Source organism: Anthonomus grandis, chromosome 3, assembly GCF_022605725.1.
Source record: "Anthonomus grandis grandis chromosome 3, icAntGran1.3, whole genome shotgun sequence".
In the NCBI taxonomy this organism is placed as follows: Eukaryota; Metazoa; Arthropoda; class Insecta; order Coleoptera; family Curculionidae; genus Anthonomus; species Anthonomus grandis.
The window spans coordinates 25,339,076-25,354,617 of record NC_065548.1 but is presented as its reverse complement, the minus strand read 5'-3'; the positions used below and the strand labels follow the sequence as shown (position 1 = coordinate 25,354,617).

Below are 15,542 nucleotides of genomic sequence, written 5' to 3'. Positions count from 1 at the left end.
GAACAAAACAACAAAACATGAAATAAACTATGAAGAGTATCTTATCATAGTTTATTTAACGCTTAAGTGGTATTGTGTTTTCTAATTACGTAAGTGCTTAGAAAACACAATACGTATGGTGGAGCCGCCACTGACTCCAAACTAAAATATCCCCAATATTTTTTTTATATGTTATTATACAAGACCATGATTAATATATTTTTATTAGCATTTAAACTTCCCAATATGATTAAACAAATACATTTAAATCAAAAGAACACATAACAAAATTAAATAATATTTAGAAAACGCAAACCAAAAACATACACTCATAAAGTAAGGATGTAGTGTGTGGCGTTCAGATTATTTGCATTCCACGTTAATTAAAAAACAACATTTATTTGCCAAACACAGTAATAAGTACAGTATAAATTATTAAATTAAAAAGTATGACGCCATTGCTTGCGTCGTCAGAAAGTCAAGACGAGAGAGTCCGTCGTTCCCACTTCTACACCTCGCGCGGCGCTCTCCTCGCGCATGGTGACGTCGTGATATGGAAGGGATGCGGTATTGCCAAGCGTTTACAAAAATAACTGTCGACCAGACATATCGCACCCCTTGAAAGCCTCCAGGCTTTAAAAATCATAAATAGGTAGGACAGCAATCTTCGTAACTGGACGTTTATACTCGCCAGCAGCAGTCCTCACTAATACTGTTCGGATAATACCATCTCCTCCAGGAAATATTTGTACCACTCGGCCAGTTCGCCATTTTAATGGTGGTAATCCATCCTCCATGATGAGCACAAGAACGCCTAGTTTCAGGAGCTGCGGGTAATTCTGCTTCCATTTCGTACGTATCTGGAGTTCTGCAATGCATTCCTTGACCCCAACGAGACCAAAAATGTTGCACCATTTGTTGCCTATGTTGGTATTTTGATAGTCTGTTCTCTGCTACTCCCAGTAGATCAACTTGTGGGCACGTCGTCAATGGTTCACCAATAAGAAAGTGCGCAGGAGTGAGAGGATTTGGATCATTCGGATTATCAGAAAGAGGACATAAGGGTCTGGAGTTTAAACAGGCTTTTATTTGAGTAATTATTGTAGAAAAATCTTCAAAAGTTAATGATAAACTACCAACTACACGCTTAAGATGATACTTTACCGATTTAACGCTGGACTCCCAAAGCCCACCAAAGTGTGGAGCGCGAGGCGGTATAAAATTCCATTGTTTACCTTGATTTGCTAATTTATCTGAAATAGTAGAAGAGTGTTCTTTGAGAAACGCATTTAATTCATTTAATGCACCCACGAATGTTGTCCCTTGATCAGAATAAATTTGTATGCACTTGCCTCTTCGTGACATGAATCTGTACAAAGCGGCTAAGAAACATTCGCTAGTAAGATCACTTACTAGCTCTAGGTGAATAGCCTTGGTAGCAAAACACACAAAGAATGCTATGTATGCCTTGTTAGTTCTAAAATTACGTCCTGTGCGATCCCTAAGGGAGAAGGGCCCTGCGTAGTCAACACCGGACACAGAAAAGGGTCTAGAGGGTGTAATTCGTGTCTTGGGTAAATTACCCATAAGGTACTTTGTCGATTTTGCAACAAATCGAAAACAAGTTAAACATTCATGGTAAACCTTTTTAATTAAGTTCCTGCCATTGATTGGCCAGAAGCTTTCACGAAGTGATGCCAATGTAAGTTGTGGACCAGCATGAAGTAGCTTAATATGTTCAGAATGTGCGATCAAAAGTGAAAGTCTATGTTTAGGGGGTAAAACTATAGGGTGTTTCTTTTGATATTCATAATTAGATTGTTGCAAACGACCCCCAACTCGAATAAGATTAAGAGTGTGGTCAAAGAAGGGATTCAAGGTAAGGAATTTGGATTTATTAAAGACCTTATTATTATTCTTCAGTGCTTTAAATTCTTCAGAAAATGTCGAAGCTTGTACCAAGCTGACAAGTGTATTCAAAGAATTCTCAATTTCCAGAGTTGAAAGCTCTCTATTAAAAAAGTCAGATTTAGATTTTAATTTAAGGATGTTTTTAAAGCGTAGCACAAAGGCAAAAGTACGAACCAGTTTAGTTAGATTAGAAAATTTGTCAATTAAAGTAAGTAAGTCATTATTGGTATGTTTTTCGATTGACACATGAAAAGAAGTGACATTTCGTAATTCAGGAGTATCAATATTTGATAAATCTACTATGTCGGTTGGCCACTCATCTTCAGTGAGCCAAGGAGGTCCATAAAACCATAAAGTAGAATTTAACAAGCTTAAAGGTGGAATTCCTCTAGTAAGTAGATCAGCTGGATTGTCTGCGGTTCTAATATATCTCCATTCATCAATATTAGTTATGGATTGAATTTGAGCTATTCGATTAGCAATAAATGTCTTTAGACGATGAGGAGATGATCTAATCCAGGCAAGTACTATTGTAGAGTCACACCAGTAGTGCTTCGAGTCCAAAGTAGAGGGTATTGAAGCTAACACAGTTTTAGCTAGTTCTGCTAAGAGTAATGCTGCACAAAGCTCGAGCCTAGGAATAGTCAATTCTTTAAGTGGAGAGACTCTAGTTTTTGCACAGAGTAGTTTAGACGAAAAATTGCCTAACGAATCCTTTGAACAAAGGTACACGCAGGCACCATAACCTGGCTCCGCAGCATCAGAGAAGCCATGTAATTGCAGCTCAATAGGATTACCGCAAAGAGTTAGTCTTGGTATTTTAAGATTATTCAATTCCACAAGTTGTGTCCTGTAAGATAACCAGATTGTGAAAAGATCATTTTAAGCTTCCACAGCTGTTGCAAGATGATTTTTGCCGAGATTGTGACAGGAGAAAGTAGACCAAGAGGGTCAAAAATCTGGGAAATTGATGATAAAATTGTACGTTTTGTTACGCGAGTGCTAGATTCAATAGGACCTATTTTATATTCTAGCGTGTCAGAAATGTGATTCCATAAAAGGCCCAAGGTTTTAGAAGGAATATCTGTATCAAAAGAAATCGAATGTATTGAGGAATCAGAAGTTAAGGTTTGCTCATTTGAAGCCCATTTTCTAAGTGGAAATCCATACTTCATAAGAAGATCATGGATGTCTTCTTTAATTTGTCTAAGTTTATCGACTGTTTGTGCGCCGGTTAAAAGATCATCAACGTGAAAATCACGCTGTATTATGTTAGAAATCCTTGGACAGTCTTTAGCATGTATTTTACCTACTTCCTGCAAAGATCTAGTAGCCAGAAATGCAGCAGAGGCTGTACCGTATGTAACGGTGGACAAATCGTAAGTTAAAATCGGCTCATTAATATTAGCACGCCAAAGAATTCTCTGAAGTTTACGACATTCAGGGGCTACATAGACCTGTCGATACATTTTTTCAATGTCACCACTGAGAACTACAGGATGTATACGATACCGTAAGAGACTTGAAAAAAGACTGTTTTGGACATTAGGTCCGACCATAAGTAAATCGTTATAGAAAAACCTAAGTCAGATTTACAGGAAGCATCGAAAACGACCCGTAGTTTAGTTGTAGTGGAGCTTAATTTAAGCACACAGTGGTGCGGTAAAAAATACCCAGAAGTATCATTTTGATTCTCAGATAGGGTCATGTGACCGAGTTCTTCATATTCTGTTATAAAATCTTGATAAGTACGTTTTAAATCAGGGCTTTTATTCAGTTTCCCTTCAAGATTTAAAAAACGACTTGTAGCTGTCAACTTCGAGTCCCCAAGACGATCAATGGAGTCCTTAAGAGGAAGATGTACTACAAATTTACCATTAGGGGCTCTAGAAATGTGCTGAGAGAAATGTTCCTCGCAAAAGGTTTCCTCTGGTGATAAGTATTTAGTTTTAGGAAATTCCTCTACTTCCCAAAATTTAGTTAGCTGATTGTCAATTGAAGTTGTAAAAAAGCACTGTGTCTTTGAGCAAAGGCTTGAACTAAGATTAGTTTGTAAAGGACCAGAAATAATCCATCCAAAATGTGTCTTTTGCAAAACTGGAAGTCCTCGACCCAATTTTATTTGACCAATATGGATCAGTTCCCAGAAAATGTCTGCTCCGAGCAGTAAGTCAATAGGTTTTGCAGAGCTGAAATCGGGGTCAGCCAATGCAATATTTTTGGGAATATGCAATAAACTGGAGTCAAAGGATATAGCTGGAATATTTCCAGTTATAGATTTAAGTACAAGACACGATATATTCGCCTCAAAGTTAGAAAAATTGGATTGGACTTTAGCAAAAACTCTAGAATTTATGGTTTCAATTTTCTGACTGATACCAGTGATAGAATGTTTAATATTTTCAATAGGAAGTTGTAACAAGTTGCAAAGTCTTTCTGAAATGAAATTGGATTGGCTTCCACTGTCTAGGAGTACTCTACACAAGTGTGACTTATCTGTAGTGTCAAAAACTTTGATGATAGCAGTGGATAATAATACAGAATTTGAATTACGTTTTTCATTTACCACTAAACTACAAGGTGAGTATATAAGAGGAGTGTGCATCACATGTGTAGACAAAGAGGTTGTGGCTACGTCTTTTAAGTCAGTCTCAGTGCTGTTGGAATAAGAAGAGGTGGATGTGTTATTATTATTGGTTTGTACAGTCCCAGAATCGGTTCCGTTGAAATGTAGAAGGGTATGATGGAATTGTCCACATTTTCTACATCCAGACGACCTACAGTTTTTAGTTGCGTGGCCTATAGAAAGGCAGTTAATACATAACTTTTGTCTGTATATTTTGTTGTAAATTTGTTTAGCATTATTTAATTTTTCAATAGCAGAAATTTGTAAAAACTGAGGACATGTGTAGATGAGATGTTCTTTTTGACAAAACGTGCATTTTTTATTACTGTTAGTGGCGACAAAGGATTGAGAAGTATTTTTGTGAAAGTTGGGGTGTAATTGGCGAGGCCTTTCGATTTTGTTTGAAGCGTTTCTTAAAGAGCTGTTTTCGAAAGACTCTAAAATTCGGCATCTGTCTTTTAAAAAATCTATAAGTTCCTTGTAAGTAGGGAGTTCTTCAATAAAGGTTTTGGAATCCCAAGCTCTTCTAGTCACATTGTCAAATTTACCTGTCACAATATGACAGATTAAGGCATCCCAATGTTCTGTGGGCATCTTTAAAACCGTCAAGGCGCCCATGTGCTTCTGTAAGCCGTCAAGTATGACTCTAAGGCCAAATCCAGATTCACGTGATAAAGATGGCAAATTAAAAATAGCCGTTACATGGTTGCTGACTAAAATCTGTTTGTTTTCGAATCTCTCATTTACGATGTTCCAGGCTACATCATAATTGGCGTTAGAGATTTTAAGTGATGAGATAGTTTCAGCTGCCACACCCTTTAGAGAGGCGCAAGTAATGAAATTTTTTGGCTGGTGTCAGTTTGAAATTGCTATGTATTAAAGAATTGAAAGTATCTCTAAAAAACAACCATTGGTCATATGAACCGTCAAACGTTGGAAGGTTTATTGGAGGCAGTCTAATGTTGGCTAAATCATCATTAGAATTAGATGCTAAATTAGTTTCCAAGTTTGGAGTTAAAACCTGCGGCTGCATCTGGTCAATTAAAAATTTGCTCGCTTCAGATGGTATGCGGTAGAATTTGTTTTCAAATTGTTCAGACTCACTGTCATGTTCATCAAAATCAATATCAGTCTCCGTAGCGGCAATCTTTAACTGAGCAGCGTTAAAATCTTCCAACAATTGATCAGCCTTTTGTGCACGCATTTTGAGATCCACCAAATCAGTTTGAGAAAGATTTCTGTTTGACTTAATAGCTTGAAAATAGTTTTCAAACCGTGTAAGAGCAGCTTTAGTAGCCATTCTTTTATTTCTTGCGTCAGCCATCTCGAATAGTTAATAATACAAATATACAAGTAGTTTCAAAGAAATTGTTCAAAATAGAGGCAAAGTAATAAAACAATGCAATTAAATAGGTTTCTCAGAACACTTAATTAAAATGCATGTAAAGTTATCAAACCTACGTAAGTAACACCAAAAATGTGTAAAATATCTAATAAAGTAGGTATATTAAATGTCAAAATTTAATAAAATGTAAATAGTAGAAATCACCATCAAAGGGAGTGTGAAATACCAAAAGAAATGAGTGTAAATAGGTATAGTATACCAGCAAAATGTGTAATATATTGCAACGTAAACAAATGTCAGTTAAAGGAATTAATTTTGTCACCAAAGTAGCATCAAATACCACGAAATCGTTTGTAAATCAATGTAAAGTACCATCAAAGTAACCACCATAAAGTAACACAAATACAAAGCAGTTTAAGTTTATTAAAAAAAAATAAACAAATAAATCAAACAGAGGCCTGTAAAAGTAAAGGAAAGAAAGTGAGAAAGGAACACACTAACCTGTAGTGAAATAAGCAAAACCAATCGGTGTTCCCTGAGAAGACGGTCTTGTTGTTCCCGTCGTCAAAAGGGCAAAATATCCAAACTTGTGTCGATTGGGTCGGCGGTCAGCGTGTCTTCCAGTTCAAGCCACAAATAAATGCGGTAAAAGCCTCGTTGAAAGTCCCGTACGGATGTTAAAATGCAGTAAAATTCCGTTCAGGAGTCAAATCCAGCGACGAAGGACCATAAAATGTAGTGTGTGGCGTTCAGATTATTTGCATTTCACGTTAATTAAAAAACAACATTTATTTGCCAAACACAGTAATAAGTACAGTATAAATTATTAAATTAAAAAATATGACGCCATTGCTTGCGTCGTCAGAAAGTAAAGACGAGAGAGTCCGTCGTTCCCACTTCTACACCTCGCGCGGCGCTCTCCTCGCGCATGGTGACGTCGTGATATGGAAGGGATGCGGTATTGCCAAGCGTTTACAAAAATAACTGTCGACCAGACAACCAGACAAAGGATAATACTAAAATGGCATTTGTCTTTAGAAGTTGTTGCATTTTTTCTTTTACTCTATTCATCACTTTACTTCCTGAAAGGAATAAAAAGACAATTAGTAATTTTAATTAACAAATAACAATGATGTATTTGTAACATAATGTTCGGTTATATTGAAGATAAATTTGTGAGAATTATAAATGAAAATACTCATATACTTAGCTCTGGGTATATAAGTATACAGAGTGTTTTCGTTCGTTACTTATAGGAAACCGCATAGAGGCGAAATTTTGCAACGTCGCGCGTGTACGAGTGCCTGCGACAGAGCACCGCCCCGGCCGGCCTGAGGAGGTGTTGCCATTATTTTGGGTAATACGTAACTCACGATAACACGATCTGTATGAAAATACTCGTATAGCTAGAGCCTTAGGCTACGGTTACAGTTAAAGCGATTTCGCGCGAAATCCAGTGAATTCGCATAAACAAATATAGGTGTTAGAGTATAAGTGTACGTGCACACAGGACGCGATCAAGCGATAAGCTTTGCTATGAGATACGACGCTATGCGATGCTATGCTTTTAATTACTTGCTATATTTTGGTTGTGTTTTAATAGAAGGCGATAAATAAAAGCGTAGTAACTTTAAAACCTCTGCCTGCGTCAGTTCCAGCTACCATGGAATAATTATTATTAGAAAATTCATTTTTACGATGTATGTATATAAAAAAAATGAAAAGTAAAAAAAAGAAATGGGTACATGAAATTTATCGTGAACGATTAACCTACGGAGAATTTCATCATTTGTTCTCCGAATTAACCCTATATCCTGACAAATTTCGAGAATATTTCCGAATGTCTTTGGAAACATTCATACTTATTGAAAATGGTATAACACCATTAGTGGAAAAAGTGACAACAAACTGGAGGGTTCCAATCAGCGTTAAAGAACGCCTTGCCGTAACGTTAAGGTAAGAAAAAAATGCTTAGATATATGTGAGTACTTAAATATTTTATTTCAAATTCGTTACAGTTATTTTAGAAAAATGAACAAATAGAAATGTAAACGTTTAAAATATGTCTTTTTTCCTCAGGGGAGAATTGTGTAAGAACTATTTGTTTCTGTGGAATAGCGGGTGAAGCCAATGGTGTTGCCACAAAAGTGTGTGTCATTTGAGGCTGATGAGTTGGCATATTATTGGCAAAACTTATATTTTCAACATGGTGCTCGTTCACTGTGGCTTGGTAAAGCAGTTCCTGCATCTTGAGATGAAACCACATCTTTGTTTCAAAACGCATTTTTTTTAGCGGTGTATGGAAACTCATAAGAAAGTGATACTCATCATCCTGAGTAATCTGAGATTGTGTCGATAAAACAGAATTATTTGCTTTAAGAACGTCAATTTTTTGTTGCTCTAATTTCAAAAATTCTTCAATATCAAAGTCTTCTTTTCTTTTAGCTGCTCTTTTTGCAGGACGTTTTGGCGGATGCCCACAGTCAGTTGGCTCTTGACGTACATTTTTATCTGAGCTAGTAGTTGCAATAGTTTGATTGTTGTGATCAGATAATAGTTGTTCTGATTCAATTCTTTCATCCGGAGTAACAGATGTCTCATCGTCGATGTCATCAGGAAATCAATGATCATTGGATACATCTTCGTTTAGTTGGCTTGCGTTATCGTCAGTGGGTAAGTTGCCAGTTAGCTGTCTCGGAGTCATTTGATCCTTAAGGAACCATAAAATCTTAAAGTAAGTCCACTTTGAACTAAAGTTTGAAGGAGTTTCGTCTCCAGTTTAGGTTTCGGCATCTTCTTCAGCTCATTTCTGAAGACATCTCGTAAAGATTTCCATCTTTTTTTAGCAGCTTCTTCTAAAAAAAAAGAATAAAATTGTATGTTTTCAAAAGTAATCTTGTTTTTATGAATCAATTATTAGCTAAAAATCAACAGTAGAATATTGACATATCTCTTAACATATCACTACAGATAATTCACTAAGGGCCAGTTCTACAAACATGGTATAACTTTTTTCCTGGAGTAATTACTATGACAACGATTGTTGAGACAATTGTAATTTTAGCAATTATTCTAAAAATAAACTTATACCATGATTGTAGAACTGGCCCTTAGTGATAATAACACACTAATTGATTCTCCTTTTTCCAGGTTTCTGGCGACAGGTGCCTCTTATAGAAGCCTAGCATTCTCTTTTCGTTTTCGTTTCGTTTCGGCGTTTCAACTGTGGCAAAGATAGTTAAACAAACATGCGAAGCAATATGGAAAGTTTATGTTGCTACATATTTGCCGGTCCCGACGAAAGAAATTTTTAGTCGTTCCGCCTCTGACTATTGGAATAAATGGAATTTGCCTCATTGCGTCGGCTCAATTGATGGTAAACATGTACGAATTAAATGTCCGGCGAATTCAGGAACAATGTATTACAATTATAAACAATATTTTTCCATCGTTTTACAAGCTGTGGCTGACGCCAACTACAAATTTCTGATCATAGAAGTGGGTGTATATGGAAAACAAAACGATGGAGGAATCTTTCAGTCGTCACAAACATATGCTTTGTTAAAAAATGAAAAGTTTAATTTACCCAAGACAGCAACATTCAGACATAGAATTCCCGTTCTATTTGATTGGAGATGAAGCATATCCGTTGACACATTTTCTAATACGACCATTTCCTCGAAGGCAACTTACAGATGAAAATGAGAATTTCAACCGTAGGCTATGCAGAGCTCGGAGGTGTGTGGAATGTGCATTTGGTATTCTAGTGGCTAGGTGGAGAATATTAACAAAAGCAATAGAGACCGACCCTTCCGTAGCAGAAATCATAATTAAATTGTTTGCTACACAATATTATAATATACCGAGAAGGAATCCATGATTATGATATAAACAATCACGAACAAACTTGCAGTGACATGATCAGCCGGCCTGCCTCACGTGTAAACAACAGAGTCAAAACAAGCATATGAATTAAGAGATATTTTGAAATCGTATTTAGTAAACCACTAATATAATTGTTATTATACTTCTCGTAAATTAAAAAAAGTTTTTTTTTAAATATAAAATAAGTTAGTATGTAAACACCATGTTTAACTTACGTGAAACGTTGAGTTCTGCAGCTACCTCCTGCCATAATTTCTCAACTTTGTCCCGATCTCGATAGCCTTTGTTTTGTTGATCCCATAGAGTAAGACGCACTCGGACTGCATTTATTAATTTTTCTGCATCCATACCACACAAAATGCGGACAAATATAACTAGACAATAACTAGCAGCGCGAGGACCCAAGCGATTAAAATCAAACTTGCTTGAAAATCAAACAGACGCGCGAGATCGCGTTGCATCGCATCGCATCTTAAAGCAGCAATAAGCGCGCTGTTTGAACGCTTGCTTTTGATTTTAGAGGTTTGTATTAATCGCACCGCATCGCATAGCATCGCTTATCGCTTAATCGCGTCCAATACATTGGACTGGTTGACACCTTCTTTGTCTATAACAATATTATGTAATACGCAAAAACCATTAAATAGCTCACAAAATTCATTTCGGCGATCAAACTCATCTTCCGATAGCTCTTGAAGGAAGAATCTTTTATAAGGGTGGAACTTTGCTTTTTTTAATATTTTATGCACAGTAAATCGCGATAAATTAACATTAGAAGCTCTGCCTCTTGTGATAAAAAGGTATTGATTAAGGGTTTTTCATTAATTTAGAAGTAAGTCCATTTTCGTTTTAAGGTAAAATACCATGTCTTTTGTTAATAATAATTCAATACAATTAAAACCCCAAAATGCTTACTAACTAAAACATACATTTTGCGAATTTATTATGTTAACTTAGAATTTCTTGCTTATGTCTATACACTATTAATATAATATTTTCATACATTTATATCGAGTGTATTTTAAAATTAAATAGTTGTACTTATACTACACTTTGATTGTGGCTTTGAGTTTATCTTGGATCATTAACAGAACGTTAAGCTCATCTTCTTCAGTTATTGAACCCCGACTAGCTTTTTGAGTCTCCAGAACATGTCCGAATTTACGAAACTTTGCTTCAACTCTGCTTACCATGCATTACCATGTAATAGGCGACCGATCAAGATGAGTTGCATTAAACAACTTGTAGCGTTTTTATTTCCTTGGTTGCTTTTATAATATAATAATTTAATAGTTGAATAGAAGTCCATATTTTGTAGGAGAATGTGTATATAAAGATTACAAATAGGGAAAGTCTTTATCTCCAAGAAAAATGCATATAAGTCACTTAGGTAAATGTATTATGCATTTCGGCTGTGTAAACAGCCATCATCAGATACAGAACATTTCAAAAAATATATACGTTCACCAAATAAAACAAAAATTACCCGTTATCGGGAATAAAAAACAACAATAAATAAAAGAATTAAAATTAAAAACCAAAGTTTTTAATTTTAACGAGGAAGTGTCAATAAATTAGACTATAACTTAGGGATGTTATGTCTTACGAAACTTCACTGGTATTTCCTGTAATAATAAATTATTGTTGGGCGTGTTTTACATCTGTATTAGGCAAAATTTAATTATATCTGTTAAAACAAGTCATCAAATAGTAAGTATCACTTTATGTAAAACGCTCACCTTGTGTAATAAATTCTGGCAAAAGATTCAAATAAAGCACAACACAGTACAAAACCTTAACTATACGCTTATTGAAAGTTACAGAGAAACTAAACTGAACTCTTTAAAGTAACTATATTTTACTAATAATCTTTATTAATTTATTATTAGATTATTTTAAAATTTTTGGTCCAATGGTATTTTCTCATTAGTGTTGCCTTTAGAAAAATAAACAAAATCTTATTAGTGAGACCTCTGTACGTTTAGCTTAATCATCATAACAAAAAAAAGCCTCTTTGGGCATTGTATGATAAAAACAATCTATACCGTGTGGTGCGTCGCCGAGGAGAACATAGGAAAACCCAAGGCCGAGCCGTGTTGGGGGTGCAAGGGGTGCGCCGCACCCGGGCGGCGCTCATTTAGGGCGGCAAAATATCCGAAAAATAAAATAAAAAAGCGGCAAGTCATGAAAAAAAAATTAGGAATAACAAAAATTTATAAAATTTAAAACTTATAATTAAGGCGCCAACAGAATACAATGTTTACTGAAACCGAGCATTGTTCCCCGAATCGTTGCTATAATAATAATAATCTATATAGATAAATAAATAGGTACCAGGACCAGGTAATAAAAACAATAGCACCGCAATTATGGTGGGTTCAGCCAGGGCGGCGCCGGCGCCGCCGCCGGTGCTGATAATATTATAAGGGCGGCGTAATTAAAAGAGCCGCGTAAAGTACCATCTGTGGTACCACCAATAGTAATTCCTCGAAATTTCAATACTTTTGGGTAATAAATAATATGTATTTTGGAGCTGCAGAAATAAGCGGGGGTGTAATGTTTAGAAATTCCCACCCTTTTGTTTTTAATTTATTTTAATTTGCGAGTTTTAAAGCGATTTGTCGATTAGTGTTTATTTTTAATACATTTTATATAAAAATTGTGTTTGTGTTGTTAACGGTAAGTTTAAAATATTTTATTAATATCTTCCAAATATTTAGAACTCCATGCCTTAAGCAATTTTTTATTGAAAAAAGTAATGTCTGATTTTTGTGCCAATTCTAAAAAAAATATTTGTTGATTTAGATGGCAGATGGTCGAAAGAGGCTTTGTGGTTCCCAATACCGAAAAAGGAAGCTAGAAAAGGAGGAAGATGACAGGCGGTTAGCAGGTTCGTTAAAAAAGTTTTTTGCGTCATCAACAAACCCACAACCGGCACAACCTCAACCTTTAACAAGCCAAAGGCCGGATGTTCAACCTTTGACGTCAACTGAAGCCGATGCCGATGTAGAACAACCCAATAATGGAGATCAACAACCATCAGGAGATGAACTGAAACAAGATGATCACTCGACGATTACGCCAGCAAATACGCAAACTGAGAGCATTGACGCTATTCAGGTAAATGAAGAACGATTTAAAGATCCAGCATATTGGCCCGAAATATTAACGGATAATATTAGATTATTGATTTTAGGAATCAATAGAAAAAGGTTTAACTGTGGACTCTATACTATTGTTAGATTCGTTTTTATTGATGATTGTTCTAAAAGTATAGAAATTCGAGAACATTTTTTAGGATTTTGTAAAGTTACAAACACTACTGGTCAGGGGTTAACAGATTTTTTATTAAATTAATTAAAAGAACTGGATATTTTATGGCCGATATGAGAGGTCAGGGCTATGACAACGAAGCAAACATGAAAGGCAAGCACAATGACCTACAAAAAAAAAATTAAATATTAATCCTAGAGCCTTTTTTGTACCCTGTGCCGCCCATAGTTTCAATTTAGTATTTAATGATGCAGCAACAAGCTCTCTAGAAGTAACTAATTTTTTTAGCATTATTCAGGAAATATATGTCTTTTTTTCGGCCTCAACTTACAGATGGAATGCTCTCTTAAAAGAGCTGCCCAGGCTAAGACTAAAGCCCTTATCGGATACCCGCTGGGAAAGCCGTATTGAGGCAATAAAAACTATTAGATTTGAGTTAGATTAATGATGAAAGCAGAGATAATGAAACAAAGAATATTGCAATGTCCCTAATAAATAAAATAAAATCATTTAAATGTATTTCTTCGTTAGTTATTTGGTACAACATTTTGGCAAAAATTAATATAGTAAGCAAAACAGTGCAAAAGTTTAATGTTATTTTACCAGAAGCTGTACAGATGCTAAAAGAAATCAAATTATTTTTGACACAAATGAGATCGGAAAACGGGTTTTTAGACATGATAAATGAATCTAAGAAAATTGCGGAAGAAGTAGACGTCGAAATTTCCTTTTCAGCCATTCACTCAATAAGACCAAGGAAAAAAAAACGTTTTTTGATTATGAACACAAGGATGAGCCAATCCAATCTCCAGAAATAAATTTTAAAACAACCGAAAATTTGGTAATTTTGCAATTACATTTAATTGAATAATTCAAGATTCGCTTATTAAAATTTTTTGAAACTTTGCACGAGAGTTTTCAGAGTGGTCTCTTCAACAAGTTATCTTACATTTCTTCTGTAAAATGTACAGGGAAGCCAATAATTGACCCCCTTAAAATTTACATGGGATTTCCTATGTTCCGCTCGGCGACGCACCACCCGGTAGACTATGGAATATAGTGGAATAAAACTGGCATATTACAATTCTAAATTATGAACTTTTCAAAAAACGCGAAAATCGCATTTAAAAGAACATGCGCCACAAACGACAAATGAAAAAGTGTGGCCAATATAATATATGCGATGGCAACATTATCGACTGAATATCCCTAGATGTAACTAAAATCAAAATGATTAAGAATCGCTAAGAAGCGCGACTGTCATGGCAGAGTCGCTATAAAATTTCGAAATCGAAATGAAATAGAAACAGCGCTCAGAAACCACTTTTATCGCGCGAAATCGCTTGGATATGGCACTATTGTACCATAAGCCGATTTTCAGCGTTGAATTAGTATGAACCGCGGTTACTCTTTTGGTTGACAACTTTGACAGGTAAGTGTGATGTGTTGTTCCCCCACCACTTAAAAATTCTGATCTAAAGAAATCTTTTCTCTCGCCTAAACTCACGAACTTAAAAATATACCTGGACTGCTAATGCATATGGCCACGATACCCAAAAATGACCACTGCATGGTGGCCGCCATTTTTATAGTGGTTGTGTCCTTTTGATGTTGGTCACTCTGAAAATTTTTAGTGTTGCCAACAAAAAATATAATAAATAACGGTAATGAAGTTGACATTTGACCTGTGAGTATAGCGGATTGCCTAGTTTTTGATGATTTTTAAACGACGCTTGGGTATATGATGTATCTTTTTCCTTATTTAATACGTGAATAATGTATCACCATCTTTATTTAAAGGTATTTGGTTCAGTTTCTCAAAACCGAATTATTGTGAATTGTCCGTCTGTGTTGTTTATAATAGAATAATATATTGAGTTGTTGACAGAATAATATATTTTTTTTATATAAACCCTTTATAATTACAAACCCTCATAAAATCATCTATATTTTGATTCTTATAATAATATATGGTTGTACCTATTAATGTGGAAACACTGCACATGGAAGAAAAGTATACTTAGTAATAGTAAAAATAGAAAGAAAATAAGTATTTTTAACTGAATTTGTTAAGTAAATACAAGCAAAAATTTAAATGAATATCATGATTTTCATGGTATTAGGATTTATAAGATTTAAGATTATCAGAATGATAAAACAAATATTTTAAAGTGCACGTATCTATTCCAAGTTGATTGAAACTTTGTCTCATTTTAGGTGAGGATTACTTTCTTTCATAAATTTTAACGAAATTCTTAAAGAAGTACCAGAAAAATCACAGATCTAACGCAACTATCTTACATTACTTATTCTTACCTATATGTAACTTTCTATTTTGTATTTTTGTAAACATAACCTCTCAAAAACTTTAATTGTTTTGTTTCCCTACAGTTGGCACAATTAAAATTTGTCAGAGTGACCAACATCGAAAGGACACAATCACGCAAAATGGCGGCCCCCTAGTAGTGATCATTTACCTTTCATTGAATTGGCAGTCCAGGTATATTTTTAAGTTCGTGCCTA

General features: G+C 35.1%; 1 protein-coding gene across 1 annotated transcript; it reads right to left on the bottom strand.

Moving 5' to 3' along the window:
• Window positions 1-660: 660 nt before the first annotated feature.
• On the bottom strand, window positions 661-5,134 carry LOC126734638 (uncharacterized). Its single transcript, XM_050438334.1, has 4 exons — window positions 5,065-5,134; window positions 3,487-4,689; window positions 3,061-3,382; window positions 661-2,740 (listed from the first exon to the last, which is right to left on the bottom strand). Exons 1-4 carry the CDS (start codon window positions 5,132-5,134, stop codon window positions 661-663), a joined length of 3,675 nt encoding a protein of 1,224 aa, XP_050294291.1.
• Window positions 5,135-15,542: the final 10,408 nt, after the last annotated feature.

Bases quoted from the DNA above. Each gene is read 5' to 3' on its own strand.
- LOC126734638 (XM_050438334.1), bottom strand. From the start codon at position 5,134: ATGGGCGCCTTGACGGTTTTAAAGATGCCCACAGAACATTGGGATGCC. The intron at 4,690-5,064 runs GTAAATTTGACA...GCCTTTCTATAG, and splicing joins AATCTGTCATATTGTGACAG to GCCACGCAACTAAAAACTGT. The intron at 3,383-3,486 runs GTAAATCTGACT...TACATCCTGTAG, and splicing joins GGTCGTTTTCGATGCTTCCT to TTCTCAGTGGTGACATTGAA.